Genomic DNA, 22,655 nt, shown 5'->3' with positions numbered 1-22,655 from the left:
CTACAGGGAAACTACTGCAAAGAAAAGTTGTGTAATGTATAAAGTTATGTAATATGACCTTGAGATGGCTAACCGCTAGACAAAATCTTCAGCAGGGTGCTGATATTTTTCTGTGGGTTTCGTAATTCTCCATGTACCAGCACTGCCAACAAAGTGTGGAAGTCCTGGTGGTAGAACACCAGCTTTATTACCTTACATGGCGGGGCCTATAACTAGGAAGCCATCAGAATTTATGTGAGCTACCAAGCAAGCTCTGTTTCTGTCCTAAACGTGCGTTGCACATTTTTCCTTTTCTGGCCCAACGTCTTTAAGTATCCTTTTTGTTAGGCTTTTGAGGAATTTATGATTTTTTTTTTTGCATATTGATATATATGCAGACTTGCTGTAGAAAAGAGGAAACAAATAATAAGGCACTTTATATATGTTACATTTTATGTAGACTATATTGTTAAAATTGCCCGTGTGACCAGCCTGAGGCTAAAATGAACATTACCTTAATGTGCAACCAGTAAGCTGTGTACGTTTTTTCTACCTGAACTTTTGCGAGTTATCAAAGTCTCCCCATCATGAACAGGAAGTGATAACACACATAATTCTAGGAATGGAATTATCTTTTTGTACAATTCTGACCAAGATTTCCACTAATTACAAGGCAGCTACTGTCTACTAGAGTTCCAACCACAATTACAGTACTTATACTGAAGTCAAGAAAAAAAGGTTTATAGTAATATTTGGGTGGGTGTAGGGGTACTAGTAGAAGAAATCATCATCCCATCTTAAGAAGAGACGGTTCGAAAGGGCCTTAAATGCTCATGGACTATCATTATCTAATGTGTCTGAGTTCTTATTTCCATAGGTTAGAGTTTCGAAATGTCTTATACATGTACAGTTTATATTGGGTTTAGTAGCATAGTATGACTAAATTGACATTTTTCTTTTTATCCTCAGGCAAGAGTTTCACCCTGACAATCACGGTTTTTACAAGTCCAACGCAGGTGGCCACATACCACAGAGCCATTAAAGTGACTGTCGATGGACCACGAGAGCCAAGAAGTAAGTCCAGAAAAAAGTTTAGACAAAGCACGTTAACAGTGTTGTCACCCATAGATACTACAAATTCAATCATTTCCAAAGAACTATCTGCTGTCAATAATCCATTTCCATGTAAATGAATTGGGTTATTAAAGGGGGGTCCCTTGTGCTATGTAGCTAAGGTGGTCCACTGTCATCTTAAACGGAAAATGACAGTGTTTTTTCTACTTTATACTAGATTGCATATAAGGGGTTAAGCGTTATGGCTTACCACTACTAGTAGAATGCAACCCAATAGAGATATTGGCTTATCTGGGAGGGATTTTCTAGCGAGACATGAGGAAAGTATTATATCATGAGCAGTTGAGAGCAAGGCCTCAGAAACTGTTCTTGAGCCCTCTGCTGTCTGTGTCCATCTTATACCCTTAGGATAGGCCGTTAATGTTTGATCGGTGGGGGTTTTGCCTATGGGACCCCTGAATTTCAGCACATGAAACATTTCAAAACATTGAACTTTTAAACAATTACTTGAAATCTACTTTCTAACCAAATAAACCAAACAACATATTCATCTACTTTATGTATTAGCATTTAATAAAACAATATGACTTGCTACCCATTAAAATACTGACATATTAATATTTTGCAAAGAAAAAAAAGGGGGTCACAAAGAAAAACCCAATAGGGTGAAACTTGATAAACAGGTAAAAGAGGTTTTTGCGGTATCAATTTTACACTCACCATATGAAGTGGTGCAAATACGAGCACAACTCGATCAATAACGTGAAGTAAATTTTTGGAGTTGCTGTTGCTTGCCCGTGTAATCTTATGAATCCGGTGTAAAAATCTAATAATATAAGTAAAAAAAACGTACTTACAGTAGTCCATACGAAGGACCTGATGAAGAAATCGCTGTAGATATCGGAACGTGTTGTCCCAATGAAGCTACATTTATAAACTACCTTGACTACCGAGAACTCCAGAGTTTGGGGCAGTGCTACTATAAGTGAATTTATTGCTTTTGGAGGAGAGCCATTTGCATAGCATTGATCAAGCTTTTGTAGCATAGAGCAGAAGTAATGTCACTTTTGTTTTTCTTATTTCATATGTATTAAAACTTTTTATATATTTAAGGTTTACTTTGGTCTCAGGTACATTCTTACTTTTATATAATAGAGATACAGAGAGAAATATGCAGACGTTAGACAGTCGAAAGAAGGGGGGGCGGGGATGACGCTGCAAAAATGTGAAAGCAAGCCTACATAAAAATAATCAGAAATCTGTCCTGGTTTTATTTTAATGAGAACATAACATGAAACAGCAGGCTGGCAGCCTGTGGTCACAGTGTGGTTTCCTAGGAAAAGAAAATCACTACTGTTCAGCTTGCAAAACTGTATGCAAAATCTCTACTTATAATAATTCACATTTTTGTTGCACTGTAAGACATTGTTTTGGGTGTAGTTTGAAGTTATCTCGTTTAGTGTTCTAGAATCCAGGGAACTATATAACCTGGCTTGCCGTACCTAGTAGTTGTCCAAGTTCACCAGAAAAAACCTGGGACTATATATGTATTTTCTGTCTCCGCTAGAGGACTGTTGTATAACCATGCACTAGTATAGTCCCAAATATGTGTTTGTACAATGGGTAGTTATAGCTTCTGCATACTAAAATGAAGGCCATTTAGGGTGAATTGATGATCATACAATATATATGCTGAATGTTGTTATGGGGATTCCCAACTTGATTGATTATATTATTCCCAGGATTTACAATTTTTTTAGAAAAAACTTTGTTTATTTCCTGTTGCTTATATAGCGCCAACAGATTGTCATCATCCACATAAGTCCCGGTCCCCAATAGAGCATACAATCTAAATTCCCAACCTCAGACCTCCATATAGAATAGAGACAATTTCATTGGACTCCAATTAACCTATCAGTTTATTTTTGGAGGAAACCAAAGTATTTGGAGGAAACCCCTGCAAACACAGGGAGAACATTGGATTCAAAGCCAGGACCACGCTGTTGCCTTTAAATCATACATCAGACACAGAAATGATATATCTGCTAAATACATCAGACACAGAACTACATACTGGCATTGATTTGACCTATTGATAAAATATTAACATCCTGAAAATGACAATATAAGACTGGATATTGTGTAAAAACACTAATATAAAGGTTGCTCTCCACTTGACACATATGTAATAGTATAAGGCTCTGTAGAAGATTACACAGCACACCAATTGGAGTAAAGTGTTATTATTTTTTTTTTTATCCCAGTGATATATGTGCCACGTTTTGGTCTAGAATAGACCTTCATCAGGCAGGTAGTCGTACTGGGATACTGCTTGTTGCCGCTATTGTATAGGCGGCTGGCCACAGTGTAGGCACCAGCCGCCTATACTATAGCGCCAACAAGCAGTGTATTGGTACAATATACTGCAATACTATTGTATTCCATTATATTGTCATTTTTACAGGCTTGTGCAGAGTGAAGACAGACCTGGGGGCCTTCATTAGGCCCCTGGGCTGCCATGACAACCTTCGGCACCCTGCGATCGCATCACGTGAGGTCACGATTGACCACTGCATTTAAGGGGTTAAACGGCCAGGAACCACACGATCACTGTTCCTGGCCGTTAGTCCCGGATCACACATCTGAGAAAACTGTGAGCAGTTATAATTCTTGCTGTAGGTGCTATAAACAATTGAGCTTTTGCTTCATGTAATTTTTTTATGTGTTTTGCAATAAGCAAGGATTTTTTAAATTTAAGAAAACTTATCATCACAGACGCCTGACAAACTTTCACACTTGCATTGAAATTTGTAGTACAAAACATGAAAATAAGTTTGCACATTTCAATGTGAAGTGTTGACACAGGAAAAGAGAAAAAAATATGCATTTCCTGTTAATGTTACTCCTTATTTGTGTTTGTAATAAGCAGTCAATCTTCAATTCATCTATATGTATTAATTTATAGCAGAGCTTTATGCAAGCTCTAAAGTTTGATATTATCCAGCCATTAGGACGCATTGGTGAATTGTTTGCCAGGTTAGAGATCTATTTTTGCCAAATTAATGAAAATAATAGGTAAATTGATTCTCACATTGCATTCTATGAACTGTGAATCTGCAAATCAGGTGAAATTATTAATGGATTCCTACTGGTTAATTTGATGTTGATCTCAGATTCTTAGGCAATAGCAATAGCCAGAGCAGTAGTTAGGAGCTAATCTGATTGGATGGATCAGGAGCCATATTTTGCACAAGGTAATTTAAGACACAAGGGTGTATATATATATATATATATATATATATATATATATATATATATATATATATATATATATATATATAAAGGGTTTCACCTGGTTAGAAACCGGTCCCCCAACGTTGACCTGATCATGGGTCCTGTTATCGAGGTAACGATTGTAAAAGTGGCCGTCAAGCTCAAATTTCACCTGCAGAAATCAATCATTTCAAGGCACCCACTTAAATCAATGAGCTGTCCATGAGATACTCTGTTCTGGCATTCCCTCTGAGAAGGGGACTCCCCTCTTTTATACCCAGGTCATATGGATAGGAGTTGTCTAAAGAAGTCAGCTCCTTTAAGTAGAAAGTACCCCATAGTATAACACAAGACAAGTAAAACCCCCCTCTGATGTACTGAAGGATACCTCTCCCTCTACTGCACTAACACTTGGAACCCTTGGAAGTCTGGTAAATGGTGGTCAAACGTTCTGTATCCTGTAGTTTTCTTTGAATTTAAAAAGTCAGCAAAATATTTAACAGAAAATTATTTTGTCGTCATTTTGGGCAGAAAACATTTTTTCAAATTGAATGTGTATTTATATAACTTCCTTTTTACAGCACCTACATTAATGTTTTCTTAGAGTGACTGTAAGACATTGGAAAGAAAAGACTAATGGATGTGATTCATAAAACTTTTCAAGGGGTTTTCCCCTTTACAGGAAGTGATGTCATATTGCTATGGGTATGCCATCACTTTCTCATTGGTTAGGGTCCAACTGTCAGGACCCACACCGATCATTATTATAGGACCGTAGCACTTAACTTCTTCAGTTCCTTCACTGATTTTCCCTGCTCAGCGATGCTCCCCATTCACTTGAATGGAGCACTGCTACAGTTTCCTTCACAGTGGGTGGTCAGGAATAGGAATAGAACAGTGCTTTTTGGAATAGAGGAGGTGCCAAAGATTGGATCCCCACTGATCAGAATTTTATCGTATATCCTAGCAACATGCCATGACGTTCTAAGCTAGGAATACCCCTTTAAGATGGAGAATAACTATATAAACCCCCACTATTGAATTGCATTGCATATTATTTAGTCTGTATTTGAACATAAGACAAAATTCTTCCAGAAATGTTCATTGACTAGAGCCATCGCTATGCGCTTCCATGTTTCCTAGTGGGTGGCACCTAGATACATTGCACAATGTCATGTACTTTAAACAGCTTGGAATGAGATTTGATCATTTTGATGGTGCTGCCTTTATCTAACAATCTCTTTGTCATTGTTGGCTGCATTAAAAAGATTTTTAACAAATGCAGGTTTTTGGCGTCAATGCTTGCACTTGGTAAACAGATGTTACAAGGATGAATCAACTTCATAGGAAATGCGGGACACAGCATGTGTTTTTAATTGACTAAAATTATCAACTAAGTTGCTCTTAGTGTAATATTTGACACTATGCAAGACATGATTTGAAAAATGAATGTATGAAATGCCTTGCAGCTTGCTCTTCTAATCTAAAAGTTGGATATCAATATTTTTAATATGCAAACCCTGCTATTCACAACCCAGTTGTGTTTCCACCTTCTCCTTCTGCTGTCGTCTTGCGTTTAGGTAATTCCCCAGTAAGGCTTTGTTCACACGGTGCAGATTTGATGCAAATTTTGTATGCATTTTGAATTGGATCCAGAAAAGAAGATACTTTACACCGTGTTCCAAATTATTATGCACATTGGATTTAAGTGTCATAAACATTAAATTATTAGTTTTTCAATTAAACTCATGGATGGTATTGTGTCTTAGGGCCCTTTGAATCATTGTAATCAATCTCAGACACCTCTGATAATTAGTTTACCAGGTGTGCCCAATCAAAGGAAAACTACTTAAGAAGGACGTTCCACATTATTAAGCAGGCCACAAGTTTCAAGCAATATGGGAAAGAAAAAGGATCTCTCTGCTGCCGAAAAGCGTGAAATAGTGTAATACCTTGGACAAGGTATGAAAACATTGGATATTTCAAGAAAACTTAAGCGTGATCATCGTACTGTGAAAAGATTTGTGGCTGATTCAGAGCACAGATGGGTTTGTTCAGATAAAGGCATAATGAGGAAGGTTTCTGCCAGACAAATTAATAGGATTAGGAGAGCAGCTGCTAAAATGCCATTGCAAAGCAGCAAACAGGTATTTGAAGCCGCTGGTGCCTCTGGAGTCCCGCAAACCTCAAGGTGTAGGATCCTCCAGAGGTTTGCAAATGTGCATAAAGCTATTATTTGGCCACCCCTAAAAAATGCTCACAAGCAGAAATGGTTGCAGTGAGCTCAGAAATACATGAAGACTAATTTTCAAACCGTGTTGTTTACTGATGAGTGCCGTGCAACCCTGGATGGTCCAGATGGATGGAGTAGTGGATGGTTGGTGAATGGCCACCATGTCCCAACAAGGCTGCGACGTCAGAAAGGAGGTGGCGGAGTCATGTTTTGGGCTGGAATCATGGGGAGAGAGCTGGTAGGCCCCTTTAGGGTCCCTGACGGTGTGAAAATGACCTCTGCAAAGTACGCAGAGTTTATGACTGACCACTTTCGTCCGTGGTACAAAAAGAAGAACCATGCCTTCCGTAGCAACATTATCTTCATGCATGACCATGCACCATCTCATGCTGCAAAGAATACCTCTGTGTCATTGGCTGCTATGGGCATAAAAGGAGAGAAACTCATGGTGTGGCCCCCATGTTCCCCTGACCTCAACCCTATTGAGAACCTTTGGAGCATCCTCAAGCAAAATATCTATGAGGGTGGGAGGCCGTTCACATCAAAACAGAAGCTCTGACAGGCTATTCTGACATCCTGCAAAGATATTCAAGCAGAAACTGTCCAAATACTCACAAATTCAATGGATGCAAGAATTGTGAAGGTGATATCAAAGAAGGGGTCCTATGTTAACATGTAACTTGGCCTGTTAAGTTTTTTTTGATTGAAAGAGCTTTTCATTTCTGTAAATATGACCTCCTGAAGCTGCAAATTCAACAATTTACCATTTTAGTTCTCTTTACAACCTTTAAAATGTTTTGATCTCTGTTGTGCATAATAATTTGAAACAGTGCATTTTGAGTTTTTTACTTCTAAAAAAAAATCTATAATCATTAGGAGATTTGTTCAATAAAATTCGCATTATACTCCAACGGTTGATGGCTTGAAGATTATACTGACTGTCATTTGCATCGACTATTTAGGAAAATCAGCGAAAAATAAAATTTGCATAATAATTTGGAACGCGGTGTAAGGCATCCCTTTATATATATCTTCTGTTTAGGTTCCGTTCCTGGTATTGGATTAAAAAATAGATATCAAATCTGCACTGTGTGAACAAGGCCTAATAGAGAAGGAAAGTCATAATGAATTTAAGTTCTACTCATTATCTATTTATCCTGTGTCTTGTGCTCCATATGTAGAGTACAGGCTGCCATAAATAGTAGGGAATTTAAATTCCCTGCATCCCTGGCAACTTTTTATAACAAGACATTCAGAAACTAACTGCAATCGGCAAAATATATCAATGTAATTTTTGCTTCAATTCCCTAACACATGTGGAAGTTCACCAAGGTAACCCTACGCTTTAATAAGGTTACCATTCTAATTATAATTTATTTATCTAAGTGTATTCATATAATAAACCTTAATAGAAATATTTATTTGACATCTATGTAAACAATATTTGTATAAGCATCACATGCTGATGCCAGAACCTGACGATTATACAGATATAAGTGGCATTATATATATGTACTGCTTATCATTTCTTGCAGAAACAATCTGTCACAGATTGCTTTTACAGGAAGATCCTTCTGTGCCAACCACTGGTTGACTGACACATAGTGCTGCCTCTCTCTTTAAAAATTAGTAGCTGCAGTGTGTATTGTACAGTTCTGTGCACAAGCTGCGGAAGAACATCATTAAAGGGGTTATCCAGTCCCTAAAAATGAATGGCTTATCCTCAGGATGCGTGGCACCGCGCCAATCAGCTGTTTTGAAGGGGTCGGAGTGCACGTAAGAGCGCTGCTTCTCCTTCATTCCGGTCACTGCACACACTGTGAATCGCCAACACTTGTAGCGGCGGTTCACAGTATTACAGCCTTCTCCCATTGAAGTAAATGGGAGAAGGCTTTTATACTGTAAACCGCTGCTTCAAGTGTGTCGGCGATTCACAGTATGAGCAATAAAGGAAATGAAGGGGAAGCAGCGCTCGTACTAGCACCCCGACCCCTTCAAAACAGCTGATCGGCGGGGGTCCCAGAAGTCTGACTCTGATCAATCAGCTATTCATAGCCTATCCTGCGGATTGGCCAATTTTTAGTGACTAGACAACCCCTTTAAACACACCACAGATGCTGTAGACCTTCTTTTGTAAAAGGATAAGGGCATATATGAATTTATATGAATCAGTGAGGGATAGGAATCTGAGGCATGTCTATGACCCCTTTATCAGTATATTTGGGAATGGGTCTGAGGAGAGGTTTTCATTGAAAAAAAACAGGTCTCCCTTTTGCTTACTAGCTGCCCTGCAATTTCACCCAACCATCTTGAACATTTGGGATCGTTTGACCGATCACCCTCAACCCCAATTCCTCTGGGGGAGGTGTAGTTCAGTATGGATGTGGTCAAGTTGAATAAAAGTCGTAATTCATCTACTTTTTAACAGTACACCTCTACCCAAATCCTGAAAATACAGGTTTGATTGCGGTTCAGGTCAATATTCCTCTCCCCTATGTTATTTTCACAGAGGTATAGGGTCCTGGTGTATGCAGGGTTCTCAGACTAGAGAACTGCTTTATACGTCAATATGTCTATGTATGAGACGGTGGTAAAAAAAAGGTTGTCAACCTTAGTCAGACCTGAATTTTTAAGATAATTAGAAATAAGCTTACAGGGTAAATCTTTATATCTAAAGCTTTGCAAAAGTTCTGCCTGATACTGAGCGTTAAAAATGTAGGTGTTATGCAGATATATCAGAGGAAGTCACAGCTGATGAACAATAAACTAAGCAACAGAAATTGACTGTTTCGATACTAAACAATTCTATAGCAATGATAGAAAACAGATATTTTCCTTACAGTACCTAAACAATATTTTCAGAATTAGTCCCAATGCTCGAGGGAAAGAGTGAAAGATTCCCACTGCCCTGTCCCTCTCAAAGCAAAAGAAATTAGTGTGACCAACTCATTTCATCCTTTTGGCATATATCTTCCCACTTCAGAGGTGGGAATATTAATCTTTCTGCAGGCAGTGTGGTTTACAAAGAGCCTGTGAAAAATTCAGGAAAGATAAATAAGCATAAGATTGACGTCAAAGATCCCTTACAAGTGGCATATAAGTGCAAGTTATCATCAAACATGAAGTGTAACATAATGTTTCCCTAAAGCGACTTACATAAAATTAATGCACTTTTCATTCATGTTTTTCTTCCTAATGATCATATGAGCATATTTATGAGCAAACCTTTTTAAGAAGGAGCTACCAGTTTAAATTCCTCACATCACTAGCACTAGCTCTGTAAGTTAGTGGCCAAACAGGACTAATATATATATATATATATATATATATATATATATATATATAAATGCCTGTTTTCTTATGTTTCACCAAATTGCTTCAGCATGCCAAATTATGGAAAGTTTTACTTTTTCCAGTCAATTGACTGAAATACATCAAATACACCTAATAACCATCCAAAGTTAAGGGGGTTGTCCTGTTTGGACGGCCCCTTTTTAGATTGTGGGTCCACTAGAAATAAGCTGGTTGCAGTAGGTCACAATGTTTTCAATAAACAGCAGTACTCCTCTAAGGAAAAGAGCACCACTTGGCATGAGTCAGTTCTAGCTGGTAGAGTGGGGGTCCCAATTTGGGAACCCTACCTCATCAGTTTAACATGCACTAATTGGGCAAATGAGTATGAGTTACACTCTTTCAATAACATACTCAAATAATAATAATAATAATAATAATATTATTCTGAATAATTTAAATTCTGGCTACAAATGCCTATGCAAGAACATATGACATCACATATCTCCCTACTGGATTATTAATTGCAGAACAAGACTAGAATTTAATTTGCTTGCTCCTAATTCAGTGTACATCTAGCATTACATTTTAGCATACAGAATTTCACCCAACTGATTCCAGGAATATACCCAAACTTTCTCCCTTATTATTGACAATACTGTCTGCCGTGGATGTCAAGAATATTTGATGTGAAATGAATATTGATTTAGTATTAGATTAAAATAAATACAATGCTTTACTGTTTACTAAACATTAGCCATACCAGAGTCATATTCAGGCTTGTAATTTAGTATGCTGATGATATTTGATATATTTACTAAGCGATTTTGACAGTATTCTGGTTATTAAAAAAAATACCTGACTCATAATAATGTTGATAATGCATTGAGACATATTATAATAACATATTTTATTTACATGTAGTAAATTTATGATCACCCAAAATATTAAAAGTATATGAAACTTTTAAGGATGATTTCTTATGCCACCTTGTTTTGTGCAGCCGTTTAAGATCTGTTACGCTAAGTCTTCCTGACAGTATGCTACACCTGGAACCCTTTTTCATTATTAACACCTATCAATATCCACACACTCCCCTTTCTACTTTTCCTACTATTTTCTTGTCATAGGTGCCTTCATTTATTTTTATTCCTTTTTATTTTCTTGGTCATATATGTGGCCTTTCTTCAGATCGGTCACATGGTTCATATATCATGGACTTGATGTAGACCCCACTGAAACTGTTTGGTTAAAAGGGATGCAAATTACGAGTATAGATTTTTGTTCTGCCCTAGAGATACCTATGTGTCATGATTAGAGATGTGCAAATTTTTCTGAAATTCGTTTCAGGTTCAATTCTATCGAGCTAGCCGTAACGATTCAGTCCGAATTAGTTCGTCACGAATCGAAAGTGCCATGATTGCCCTGAAAAGTCGTGTATGACACTCTAAGGTCTTCTTCTTGAAGACGATTTGTGAATGATGTGATGAAGATTGGTGATTCCCAAATTAATTTAAGAGTTGTGTAGCTGCTGCAGCACTCACTTTCAGCAATGGCTGTCTGTGCCTGCCTAACTAACACACTGACTGACTGACTCCTATCTCTCTCTAATATCCATCTCCCTATCAAATTATTGTAAATCTAACTATCTATTCTCTTCTCCTCACTATGAAGCACAGTCACTGACACTAATCCACTATCTCTCTGTATTATGTGTTTTACTATCTCTCACTCTCTGTCTGACGTCTTCTCTCTCCTGTCTGTGCCCCCACAAAGCAGCAGCATTTCCTGGTTGGGCTGTTTATAGTGGCTATGACTGTCATCCACCTCTGACTCACACCTATACCCCTCATGATTGGCTGTCCTAGACGGAGGGCTGCCTGCAAGACATTGTGTTACCTACATTCTTTACTGTTATTACTGTTTTTGTGATTTGCCTCTTGTTTTTGCTCAACAATGTAATTATTAATAGATTACATAAAAATCATAAAAATAAATTACAACAATACTTAGAACAATAAAATGGTAAAAGCTACCAGAGATGCCAAATCATCAGGTTCCATATAACATGGCTTTCAGAAATCATGTGATGCTAGATAACCATTGACAATCTATTCTAGGGATTATTGTTCATTGCTGGATTAACAGCTTTTGAGAAGACCTGAATTTAATTGCTAAACATGACAAAATTATTTTGAAAGTAAATATGTAATCAGAATTTCTATAAATGTATTGAATTAGCAAATAACGGATTATACTTACATCTATTGCAAAGCAGAAGATATCTCTGCAGGTGTGCAGAACAACATTGTGTGTCAGCATGGCATTAACAGAATAGGGGCTGCTATAAACATAACTTAATTTTGGTGACAGCTCGGGGGGGGGGGGGATAATTTGCAATCCCCTGCAGGTTATTATTGGGTTGCTCCTGCTTGTAATTGAGCATTTTTTATTGTATCAATGTAATAGAGAATTTATATTTACGCAATTTCTGGTATATTTTTAACGTGGCTCCAATGGTGGTTTCAATTGGTCATTCTGATGTACTCCAAGTGTTTTGTGTCTCATTTTGATTCTATGAAAATAAAGAATAGAATTTGATCTCATATGTACACCAGATGCTTGTGCATACAATTTAACAATCCGATTATATTACTGCTCTAATTTTAGATATCAAAATGTTTTAATTTTAGGCCAAGACAGACTTTTAGCAAGCAAATGTCATTAATATTCGGCCTCGTTCTATCTGAAAAGAAGCGTATATTAATAATAAAAAACAACCTTTCATTACAGAGTATTTGCAACCAGCAAGACGTTAAATCATGTTTTAAGATAATTTCTTTTTTTATTCTTTTTTTTTTATTTTTTATATATGACTGCTATTACAGCTCCCACTAGGGTGCTCACCTAGTTTTCTAAAATCTTAAAAACCCAAATCTACATTGAAACAGCCCCCCCCCCCCCCCCTTCTTTACTGCTGACTACATAGTCAAATTTGTCATTCAAAGGAATGGGAAAGTTGGGTGACAGTCCCTGTAGAATCTAAACTAGCAGACATGATGGTTGCCTTGCAGCTTTTACAGAAACATGTATAATTACAAAAGAATATATCTCAAAGACTTTTATGTACTGGTGACTTATTCATTGTAGGGGTAAATGCTCTTTCACTGATCATATCTGGATGTTTCAGGGCACCGACAAAAGCATGAAGAGCAGGCAAGCAAGCATTTCTCAGAACGCTACAGTGATCTGGAGCTTATACGGAGGCAGGGGATAAGGGTTCAGCCCAATCCTAATCCAAGACCCTCACTGACTAACCCTAACCCATTTAGCAACCAAGCTCAAACACAAATACAAGGTAAGATAATCCGTTATTGCTCTTATACATATTTATATTACAACTTCAAGTGGGAAATATAAGAGAAGAAAGAGAAATGATTAAGCATTTATGGCATCTTATCTGACAATACTAATGATCGCACTCATGCTAAAGAGACTTGATTATTTAGAGAAGGATTTATGGTGAAAATATCGTCTGGGCCCTGCTTTTACATACTACATGGAAAGACATCAGTATAATAGTACATAGCACAGCAAAAAAAAAAAAAAATTTGCAGAAAAGCAGATTTTGCTGCAGATTTATTGCGTAATTGCCTGAAATTTGTGGAAAAATTTACAGCGGTAAATTTCTGCTATATCTGTACGTGCCCATAGGGTATATTCAAAGGCAACAGATTTGTTTCAGAAATTTCTGCGACTGAAAATCAGTTCTATTCATCTGAAAAGGGTTATTTTGGCAACAGGCACGTTGATTTCTGCAAGTTCCTTACAGTTGAATGGAACAGTCACAGAAATTTCTTCTGTATGTGAATATACTCTTAGGTGCACCCTAATATACTGTATACCTATCAACCAATTTGCTCCTTTACAAATAAGAGCAATTTGACTAATAGAGTAGTTTATGTGTAAAGATATCAAATTCCATGTCGCTGCTCTCTTTGGCACCATTCACAGAATACAGTCACTATTTACTATGTCTGTATTCTGTCCATGGAGAGAGAAGGAGGTTGTTTGTGTATTTATGGCTTTAAATCAGACATATACATGGTGCAGTCTGAAAATCCCATGACACTGTAAGATCCAGGACTGCAGATAACTTGATGAAACTTTCAGCGACTATCCCACGCTGTTTCCTCATGGCTTAAAGTTGCCTGTTATCACATTTGCTGGCAGTGTAACTGTTAACAGTATTTTGCGATTGGAAACAAGGGGTTTTTCATCTCTATGGGAAATGCCCCTAGGCTAGAGGTACTTGGCATGCTATTAAACAAAACACTGCCTAGCTGTCATTGGAAAACCTTTGCTACTGAATGGCAAGCACGTGAATATGTGTGCATCTGTGTGTTTAAAGGCACACATGTATTTCTGATCCTGTGGTCACACTAAGAGCAGCATTATGTTAAGTTTGTCCCACAATCTTTTCTCCTATAGCAAGGGAGCACTTAATTTGGTCAAAAGGACTGAATAAGTTATTGTTGTTACTGCTGCCATCCTAAGAGAACAAAATATCAAGTATCAATAACATGTATAGCAACATATATAGATATAGAGGAATAAGGATATTGTGCAAAATGTTTGTCTCTCATCTCTACACTACACATACTATACATAAAATGTTGACTACATTGGCGATGTGGCTTTCTGGCTTCAGATGTGTGTTGTGGCTTTGTGGCCAAGACGCAGTGCAGGATCATGATGAGCTGTAGATACCACAGGCACCCGCCAGACCCCATTGACTTATCATGGGGAACATCGGGTTCCGTCAAGGTTTATGTAGTTTTGATAGGAAGAATAGCGCAATCTGACAGAATTTGCAACGAAATGTGAAAAAAAAGCCTAAGATTCACATGTGCAGTGAAGATGTTTCATTTACAGCTGGATTCAGATGGCCGTAATATGACTGCATTTTTGTGTCCATTTGGGGTCAGTGGTGTTTTTATCAAAACACAGAATGCTCTAGGTATGATATTTTTGCTGCCATTTTGCTCTATAGACCTCTCTATAGAACTTCAAAAACAAATTATTATTTTTTTTTAAGACTAAATTCAGTGAAAAGAGAAAAAAGGTCACTTGGTGCCATCGAGATAATAGTTCAGAATAGCCCTTGTTTGAAGGCAAAGGGGGAAAGGTATAGAGGGCGCATATTGTAAAAGGTGAGAAATAAACAAGAAAAAGGAAATAGTATAATACAATTCTAATGAAGGAACAGAAGCTGAAGTTGTGAAGTTCATGGGTGGAGGTGTCATTTGAACAAGATTTCAGAGAACCAAACAATATCCTGTGAATATAAGTTCTAGAATATATACGTAAGTATTTATCAAGCACGTAGTTCCCACTATATTACACTATATGTATAGTAGTCCAATGTTGTCATGCTATTTCATAAGGGACATGCAAGCCGGGCATATCACGTGATATAATATTAGAAGAATTTATTATATAGTAAAGAAGATTATTGCAACCAGAGGGATTTCTTATCACCCGGCTTCCATGTCAGACAGTTTGCAGGCAATGGGCAGGTTTGCAGTATCCTATCTGCTGACAATGTAAATGGCGGTTCAAAACTTAGGGTCCGCTTACACAATCTGACATGGGCCATGTAAACGAGCGCCGATCAACGATACAGCTCATTGATTGGCGCTCGTTTGCTCTATTCACAAGGAGCTAGTATGAAGACGAGCGCTCATTACTTTGATCACTTCTCCTCATATATTTCTATAATGTCGGCAGCTCATCTCCCTGTTTACACAGGGAGATGAGCTGCCGACAACAATATTTTTTGTTGCGTAAACTATGTGACCAGCCGTTGAACAAGTGTCCAGCGTTTGCTCGTTCATCGGCTGATCGTTGAACTGGGCAATAATCGGGAACGAGCGTTTGCCCGATAATTGGCACGTTGTAAAAGGGCCTTAAAGGACAGGAATATAGGACAATTTCTGGTAAATTGAAATACTTACAGTCCTGCTGTGTTTTTATAGAGCACTTGCTACCAAGGTAGTACAAAAAGATAGTGTTACAATAATTATAAAGCATTAATTTTGTTATCAATGATCAGATTGTTGCCTATATACCAAGCATCAGCTGTGGTATGTGTTTTAAAGTCAGATTATGTGTTGGAATAGGCATACACATAGCACACTAAGCTGCCTTACTAAATCACTCTCTTGTAAATGGAGTCCATATTATAAATCAGTCTTTAAAATACATTAAGAAAAATATGCAGATTAGATGTTGCTTATATTATCAATATTTCTTGAGCCTCTCTTCATCAAATCTTTCAAACAAGGAATGAAAATGAGCGTTGCGATTCATTTCACATGAAAAATGTAAAACACTAAAAACACATGCTGTAAAACAAAACATTAAGGAGATAACTATGTAACAAAATGACAGCGAGAAAATAATCTGCGAAAATTATTAGACATACAGCTACTTAAAGGGGTTCTCCACTTTTTATTATATTTAAGGGAGTAAAAATCTGTGACCCCCAACTGCATTGAGGGGTTTCGGGTCTGGTATAGAAATGGACCTCTTGGTCTTAGATCTATCAGTGGTTTCTGATTTCCACACCTCAGAAAAGCCAAGTAGGGAAACCCATTGCTTTTGATGGTGTCATGTCTGTGCAAGTTTGGCCTCTACTCTAATGAAGTTGTTTCATTGTTTGGTTCTGCTTAGTTAGTTACGTGTCCAGAATGGACAGGTGCAGTGCCCAGGTTTGGGACAAGACACTAGTCCTACTGGTCAGGATAGAAAGAGAATTTCCCTGCTATATTCAGTACAAAATATCCACCCCCTCAGTGTTCGCAATATTTATGACTCTTCTGTGGAGCTACATCTAATTTGGATGTTTTTTATATGATTTCAGTGGAAACTGTAAAAACCTTGTCCTTTTAGGATAATGTGGGTCTGAACATTATACAGCCGCCTTACCGTAATTGTGTCTGACATCTAGTAGCAAACATTGGAATTTCCAGTTCTCCACAAGAATCTAACTATGAAAGACACAATATACACCGTTATTGTAGGACTGATATCTAATGTCAGCACAAGCTGGAAAATTCCAGAGTCTTAGCATAATATCCTGGTATAGGATTTAACTACTTTGAGACTTCACATTCATGTGCAGACAGTACATATTGAGCTAGATTAAGACACACGTATTCATTTTTATACATCATGGTTAAAATGAGGAATCTTGTGTGCTCTGGAAAGGAAAGAGTTAAAACAACATTCTAATGAGGTCCAGCAACCCAATAGCAGCTGTACCTGTCTGTAGGGATCGGCACTTTAACTCTTTCATCTCCAGATAATGCAACTTAGAGAGAACAGTGTATGGGACAAAGTGTAAACTGTTTTCTCTTGGTATCCAGAATGTTAAAATATACATATATTTGAGTATCATCCTATCTGATATTTTGAGCTTGTCTTGTTTTAGAAAGCAAATGCAATGATTATTTAGCATTTAATAGGTGTGTGATGGTATATGAGTATGTGCCATGGTGTATGTGGGTACAGTCTTTTTTTTAAGTCACAAACAGTTAAATTGTTAATGAATTCCATATATCTAACTATCCAGCAAAGCATTGTGGAACCACAGAAAAGCAAGTCTAGGGTTTGGTTAAAATCCAACTGAATGGGGGAACAGAAATTCTGCAAGACGAGTTTACTCTGGGGGTTTGAAAGGGTACAGAAAATAAACAGGATTATAATAATAGTTTGCCAACATCCGACATTATCAAAATATTGGGAAATTAACTCTTTTTGCTTTAAATGTTTCTCTGTTATATAATGTTAGCACATTAGATTCATTCTAAGGGCTTATTCAGACGAACGTATACGTAGTCGGTGTGACGGCCATTTTTGTAATGGCCGTCACACGACTATATGGGGCTGTTCAGACGGCCGTTGTTTTAACATGTCCTATTTTTGTCCGTTTTTACAGATCCCTTGATAGACTCAAGCCTATGCAAATCAGACGTGAAAAACTGACATATTTCACGTCCGAGTTATTACTCGTTCGTCTAAATAAGCCCTAAAACTGAAATGTGCTGAATGTGGACACTGAAAAAAATCATAAAGCTTAATAGAGAACTACCGTCTTCCATCCTACAGTCCTGATGTGATAGTGACCATTTTTCTTGCTCTCTGTCTTGCATACGATATTAAACTGTACATTAGTTAATGCAAATTTAAAAAATAAAGATAGATAAAATAAAGATGCATAAATAAGCTCAAATTTAAGGGGTCTGGAAGATGCCCCTACTCTCACTGAATGACCCTCAATCCCCAATCCAAAAGTTTCAATGTACATTATACTAGTAAAGGATCCAGAACCTTCAATCGATCTAAGGATCATCAAAAAGGAGACTCATTCAATAATGTAATGTGCACAGATAGTTTTGGTCCCCAGTCAGAGGAATGTGGGTTATTAAGATGTACCCACTAACATCTTTGCTATCTATTGGCTACTGCAGACATGATAATGTTGTGCAACTGTCATGGCACCCTGTTAAAGAGTTTGCACTGGGGCCCAGGAGCTTCAATTTACCCCAATGAAGTCATCTATCTACGTACCACTATCGAAAATTAACTACATTTTGTGTTCAATCCTTTATGCAGATTTATTTATATGAAAAGCTTATTAGATGTAATTTGTGCCTTATTATGTACTAGAAGCCAAGAAGACGGACACCACTAATCCGAAATGGTGACCTCTATATGGCTTCTAATTTATATACATACCACACCTCGCCGCTCTCCCAATCCAAAACATTGACTTTTCCGTAGATAGATCAGGTCAGATTTGGAAGCTCTTAGTCCCTGGGCTCAGACTTACAACGGTCAAATTCTTAAGGATAAATGGGCTCATTCACTTGGTGAAGCAGCTGGTGTGATTTTGAGAAGAAAATAAACATATCCTTGAAATATTTTGATTGGCAAAGTGAAAGTGCAATTCAATACTTCAGCCAGTAGGCTGTACTATATAGAACAATATAGGAGCGGGCAAGGCAAAACAGATGAGAATAAAATGTGCACCATCGCATACTATCACATGTCAGTTGTTTGATCCATGCAGGTATGTGTTCCCTAAAACATTATCAGCACTGGCACTACTTACAAGCGTGTACTGTAATGTCCTCTATAAGAACCTCTCCATAGTGTGAATTCTTTAGATTAACTATGACATGGAGACTCACGCAATGAAGTGAACAAACTTCCCTCTGTGCAATTAATGGGACATTTTCCTTTGGTTTTGCCGTAAAATCCTTTACATGGGGTGGTAGCTAAAATTCCCTACTTATCAATGGGAGAATTGTCTGAACTTCTCCACATCCGAAAAAGGGCACATGACACTTGACAACAGTATAGCTGTAAAATTTGTATAGCAATTAGTGGTCACAGTAATTCATTATTTTTTTTTACACGTTTGTCTACTAAATTGCTACACATTATGCTGGTTACAACTGATGAAGTGTTCGTCTCCCACTTCCTTATAGAATTTTTTTCTTTGCTTACATTCGTCGATGGATGTAAGATAATTACGTAGATCTGGATATTAAAAAAATGGCGAATATAACATAGTTTAGCGGAGATTTACAATATGTTGTAAATCTCCCTGTGTTATAAACAATTGTTCTCTTTTTTCAAAGAAAAAGTAAGGACTAGCATCCTGATGATCAGCCAGAAAAACAGCATGGGTTCACTGGGAGCCTAAGTGGCAGCCATGTTGGAGTGACATCTGGCCGTGTTTGGCCAGATTTAGATTACTGGCAACACTAATGCTATAATTAAACCAATAAGATTATTTTTTTTAGGAATTTATTTTATACAACTGTTAATACTTAAAAGGTTATTCCCCACTCAGACAATCATAGCATATCCACAGGATATGCCATAAATGTCTGATTGATGCGGGTCTCATCTCTGGGACTCTCACCTATATCAAGAACAGGGGTTACTCCCCTCCATTTTGCCTGGTGAATCAGCCACTGGCTGTTGATTCCAGCCAGGAACTAAGTGAAGAGGTGGCCTTGTGCGCGGCTCTCTTCATTCTGCTCTATGGGAGTTACGGAAATAACCTAACAAGCGCTGCCCTGCCAATAAAACATATTGTAGAGATCCGTGCGCAAGCACAGACACTTTTCCACTTAAACCCCCCCTTTAATCGGCAGCCAGAGCCCACCTCACCAGGCGTTTTGGGGTCGGTGACCACCTGCTCTCGATTAAGGTGCAGGTGACAGAGCTGGCACACACATCTATCGGACATTTATGCCATAAATGTCTGAGTTGAGAATTACCCTTTAAGAAGCTAGCACCAATGGTGCAGGGTTACGCCTGTAATGCTGAGATAAATAATGCTTTAATACAAGTGTAACATTTTTGTACTAGGGCTGTTGAATAGTTTTGTCCAATTTTACAACTAGTTTTAAACTAAATGCTTATTTACTAAACATTTAAAAGTGGTGCCATACAACAGAATGTAAGGAGACTGAAAATTATATCCTGACATGTTGTGGTAAGAGAGATGATGAGATGAAACAGCGGCACTCACCCATCCAATAGAGAAAAACCGTTTATTTCGGCATACAAAAAGTTAAAAAGTGCTTCCTCGGGAGGATAAGACAGACAGCATCTTAGGTTACAGCCTGTTTCGCGCTGACCAGCGCTTCTTCTGAAAATGGTATCCAGTCAGCTGTCCACCACCACTTAATGGTGCACTACAGACCATGGGACTTCAGAGAAAAGTGTAAAAGCACTGATGCGATATTCAATCTTAATTATATATTTATAATACCTTTTATAGATTCAAAGGGTGTGCTTTAATATAATAAATGTACTAATATTTCATTGAGACCAATGACTCTTTTTCTTTATCATTTTAGCAACAGATTTAAGTCCTTTCTCAGACCCTCGACAGTTTGACCGATCCTTCTCCGCTTTGCCATCTCTCACGGAGTCCAGATTTTCAGATACTCGCGTACATTATCCTGGTGCCATGTCCTCTGCCTTTTCTTATACTGCATCTCCCTCAACAACTGGAATTGGAGGAATAAGTGTTACCGGTATGCCTACTACCACACGTTTCCATCCCACTTACCTTCCACCTTCATATCCTGGATCATCTCAAAATCAAAGTGGACCATTCCAGACCAATGCATCTCCATATCATTTATACTATGGCACATCTTCTGGATCATATCAGTTCTCTATGGTTGCAGGTGAACGTTCTCCATCAAGAATGCTATCTTCTTGCACTAGTGTGACAGCTGGGAACAACTTGATGAACCATAACTTGACCAACCAGAATGATGGAGTGGATGCAGATGGAAGTCATAGCAATTCTCCTACCAGTCTCACAAGCAGTGGAAGAATGGATGAGTCTGTCTGGAGGCCATACTAAGCATACCATCAAAATAACTTGACTAATTCTATACAATACCTACTGAGGCTATATAATTTCCAGAAAAAAACTGGCTAATATTTAGACATATTTAAAAATACAGCTAGAAACATTTAATGGTATGAATTGTAGCATAATACACACACAAATGTATTACAGGCTAGAATACCTACTAGATACTTCTTCTCTAGTCTTATTACTGTTTGAGCATTAAAGCCATGAAAGCAACATCACTTAAAAGGATGAAGGATTTAAGCAGAGTTGGAAAACATAGCTCAAATGATATCCAAGGAGAACATCTGAAGATAGGTTCCTCATGTCGGTGGATTGAGGAGTTTTCTTTTAAGGACAGAGGAATATATGTGAAAATCATTTAAACTATAGATCTCTATAAACCCATAATTGAAAATATTACATAAGGAAGCGCGAATAGAAAAATGTGGTAATGTAAGGGATGAAAGGATTTTAAGTGAGAGAGTTCATAAGGTAAAACTGGAAGAGTCAAATGTTAAAATAATTTTTTATTATATTTAAAACTTAGTAATTTAAGACATTTCTATTTTCTTACTTAGTTAGATCTCTTTCAGAACAAGTCTGTAAGATTCCCAATGTACATTTTAAATATTTTCTCAGTTACGTGTCAGTCAGCCTAAACCATTGATAAGAAATTTATAGAATAGATTTTTCGGGGGTGAAGTCCTGTTTTTGGATGAGTAATTTTTAAAAAGGCCTTGAAAGCTGATGAAAAGTTTTGGGTGACTATTATACATAATACTTGCTATTACTACTGTAGTGATGCTAAATACAGATTACATTCTCTATTTGTTGTGTAAATGTAATGGATTTTGTAAAGACCTGAACACAAATTAAAATTGAAGCATAGAAAAGTATTAAATTATAAAGCAATAGGGAAATGGCAGGCATTTCCTTTTCATTTCCTTTAAGTTGGTGGACATATAAAACATTGCAATTCTCTATTTATTTTTGGCTGGAGAGAACTCTGCCTTTGGGACACATATACCAACAGGCCTTTTACACAGGAGTGATTACATGTTTGATAGGTGATTCAATAATTAGGGTCTGGACCAAATCAACTTTTTTTTATACTTTTTGATAACTTTTCTATGTGTTGTTTTTATTTATTTTTGTCTTTTTATAAGTAGTTTACTTTTGTTGTCCTGTGCAACAATGCATTCTGCCACAATAGATCAATGCAGAATTTTATTTTAGCCAAGCAAGAGGCCAATTATACCAACCTGCACATTTGGACTCTCGTATGTCACCGTTTGCACTGTCAATACACTGTAGTTGTGACCTTGACTCTGGGTATAGGTAACACCTTAC

The 22,655-nt window shown here is 37.5% G+C and overlaps 1 protein-coding gene across 3 annotated transcripts in view; it reads left to right on the top strand.

Annotated features, from left to right (window-relative positions):
• RUNX3 (RUNX family transcription factor 3) overlaps window positions 1-21,311 on the top strand; it is a 38,442-nt gene extending 17,131 nt beyond the window's left edge. Inside the window, exons 3-6 of one of the 3 annotated variants that reach the window (XM_075850517.1) lie at window positions 949-1,053; window positions 13,041-13,208; window positions 15,905-15,907; window positions 20,794-21,311. In XM_075850517.1, the coding sequence (XP_075706632.1) occupies window positions 949-1,053; window positions 13,041-13,208; window positions 15,905-15,907; window positions 20,794-21,311 (794 nt within the window). Of the gene's footprint in view, window positions 1-948; window positions 1,054-13,040; window positions 13,221-15,904; window positions 15,908-20,793 lie in introns of all 3 variants that reach the window. The other 2 variants (XM_075850516.1, XM_075850515.1) reach the window with 2 other exon arrangements.
• Window positions 21,312-22,655: the final 1,344 nt, after the last annotated feature.

Source organism: Rhinoderma darwinii, chromosome 2 (assembly GCF_050947455.1).
Source record: "Rhinoderma darwinii isolate aRhiDar2 chromosome 2, aRhiDar2.hap1, whole genome shotgun sequence".
Lineage (NCBI taxonomy): Eukaryota > Metazoa > Chordata > Amphibia > Anura > Rhinodermatidae > Rhinoderma > Rhinoderma darwinii.
The sequence above is the reverse complement of the archived record's forward strand: the minus strand, read 5'-3'. Positions and strand labels throughout refer to the sequence as shown.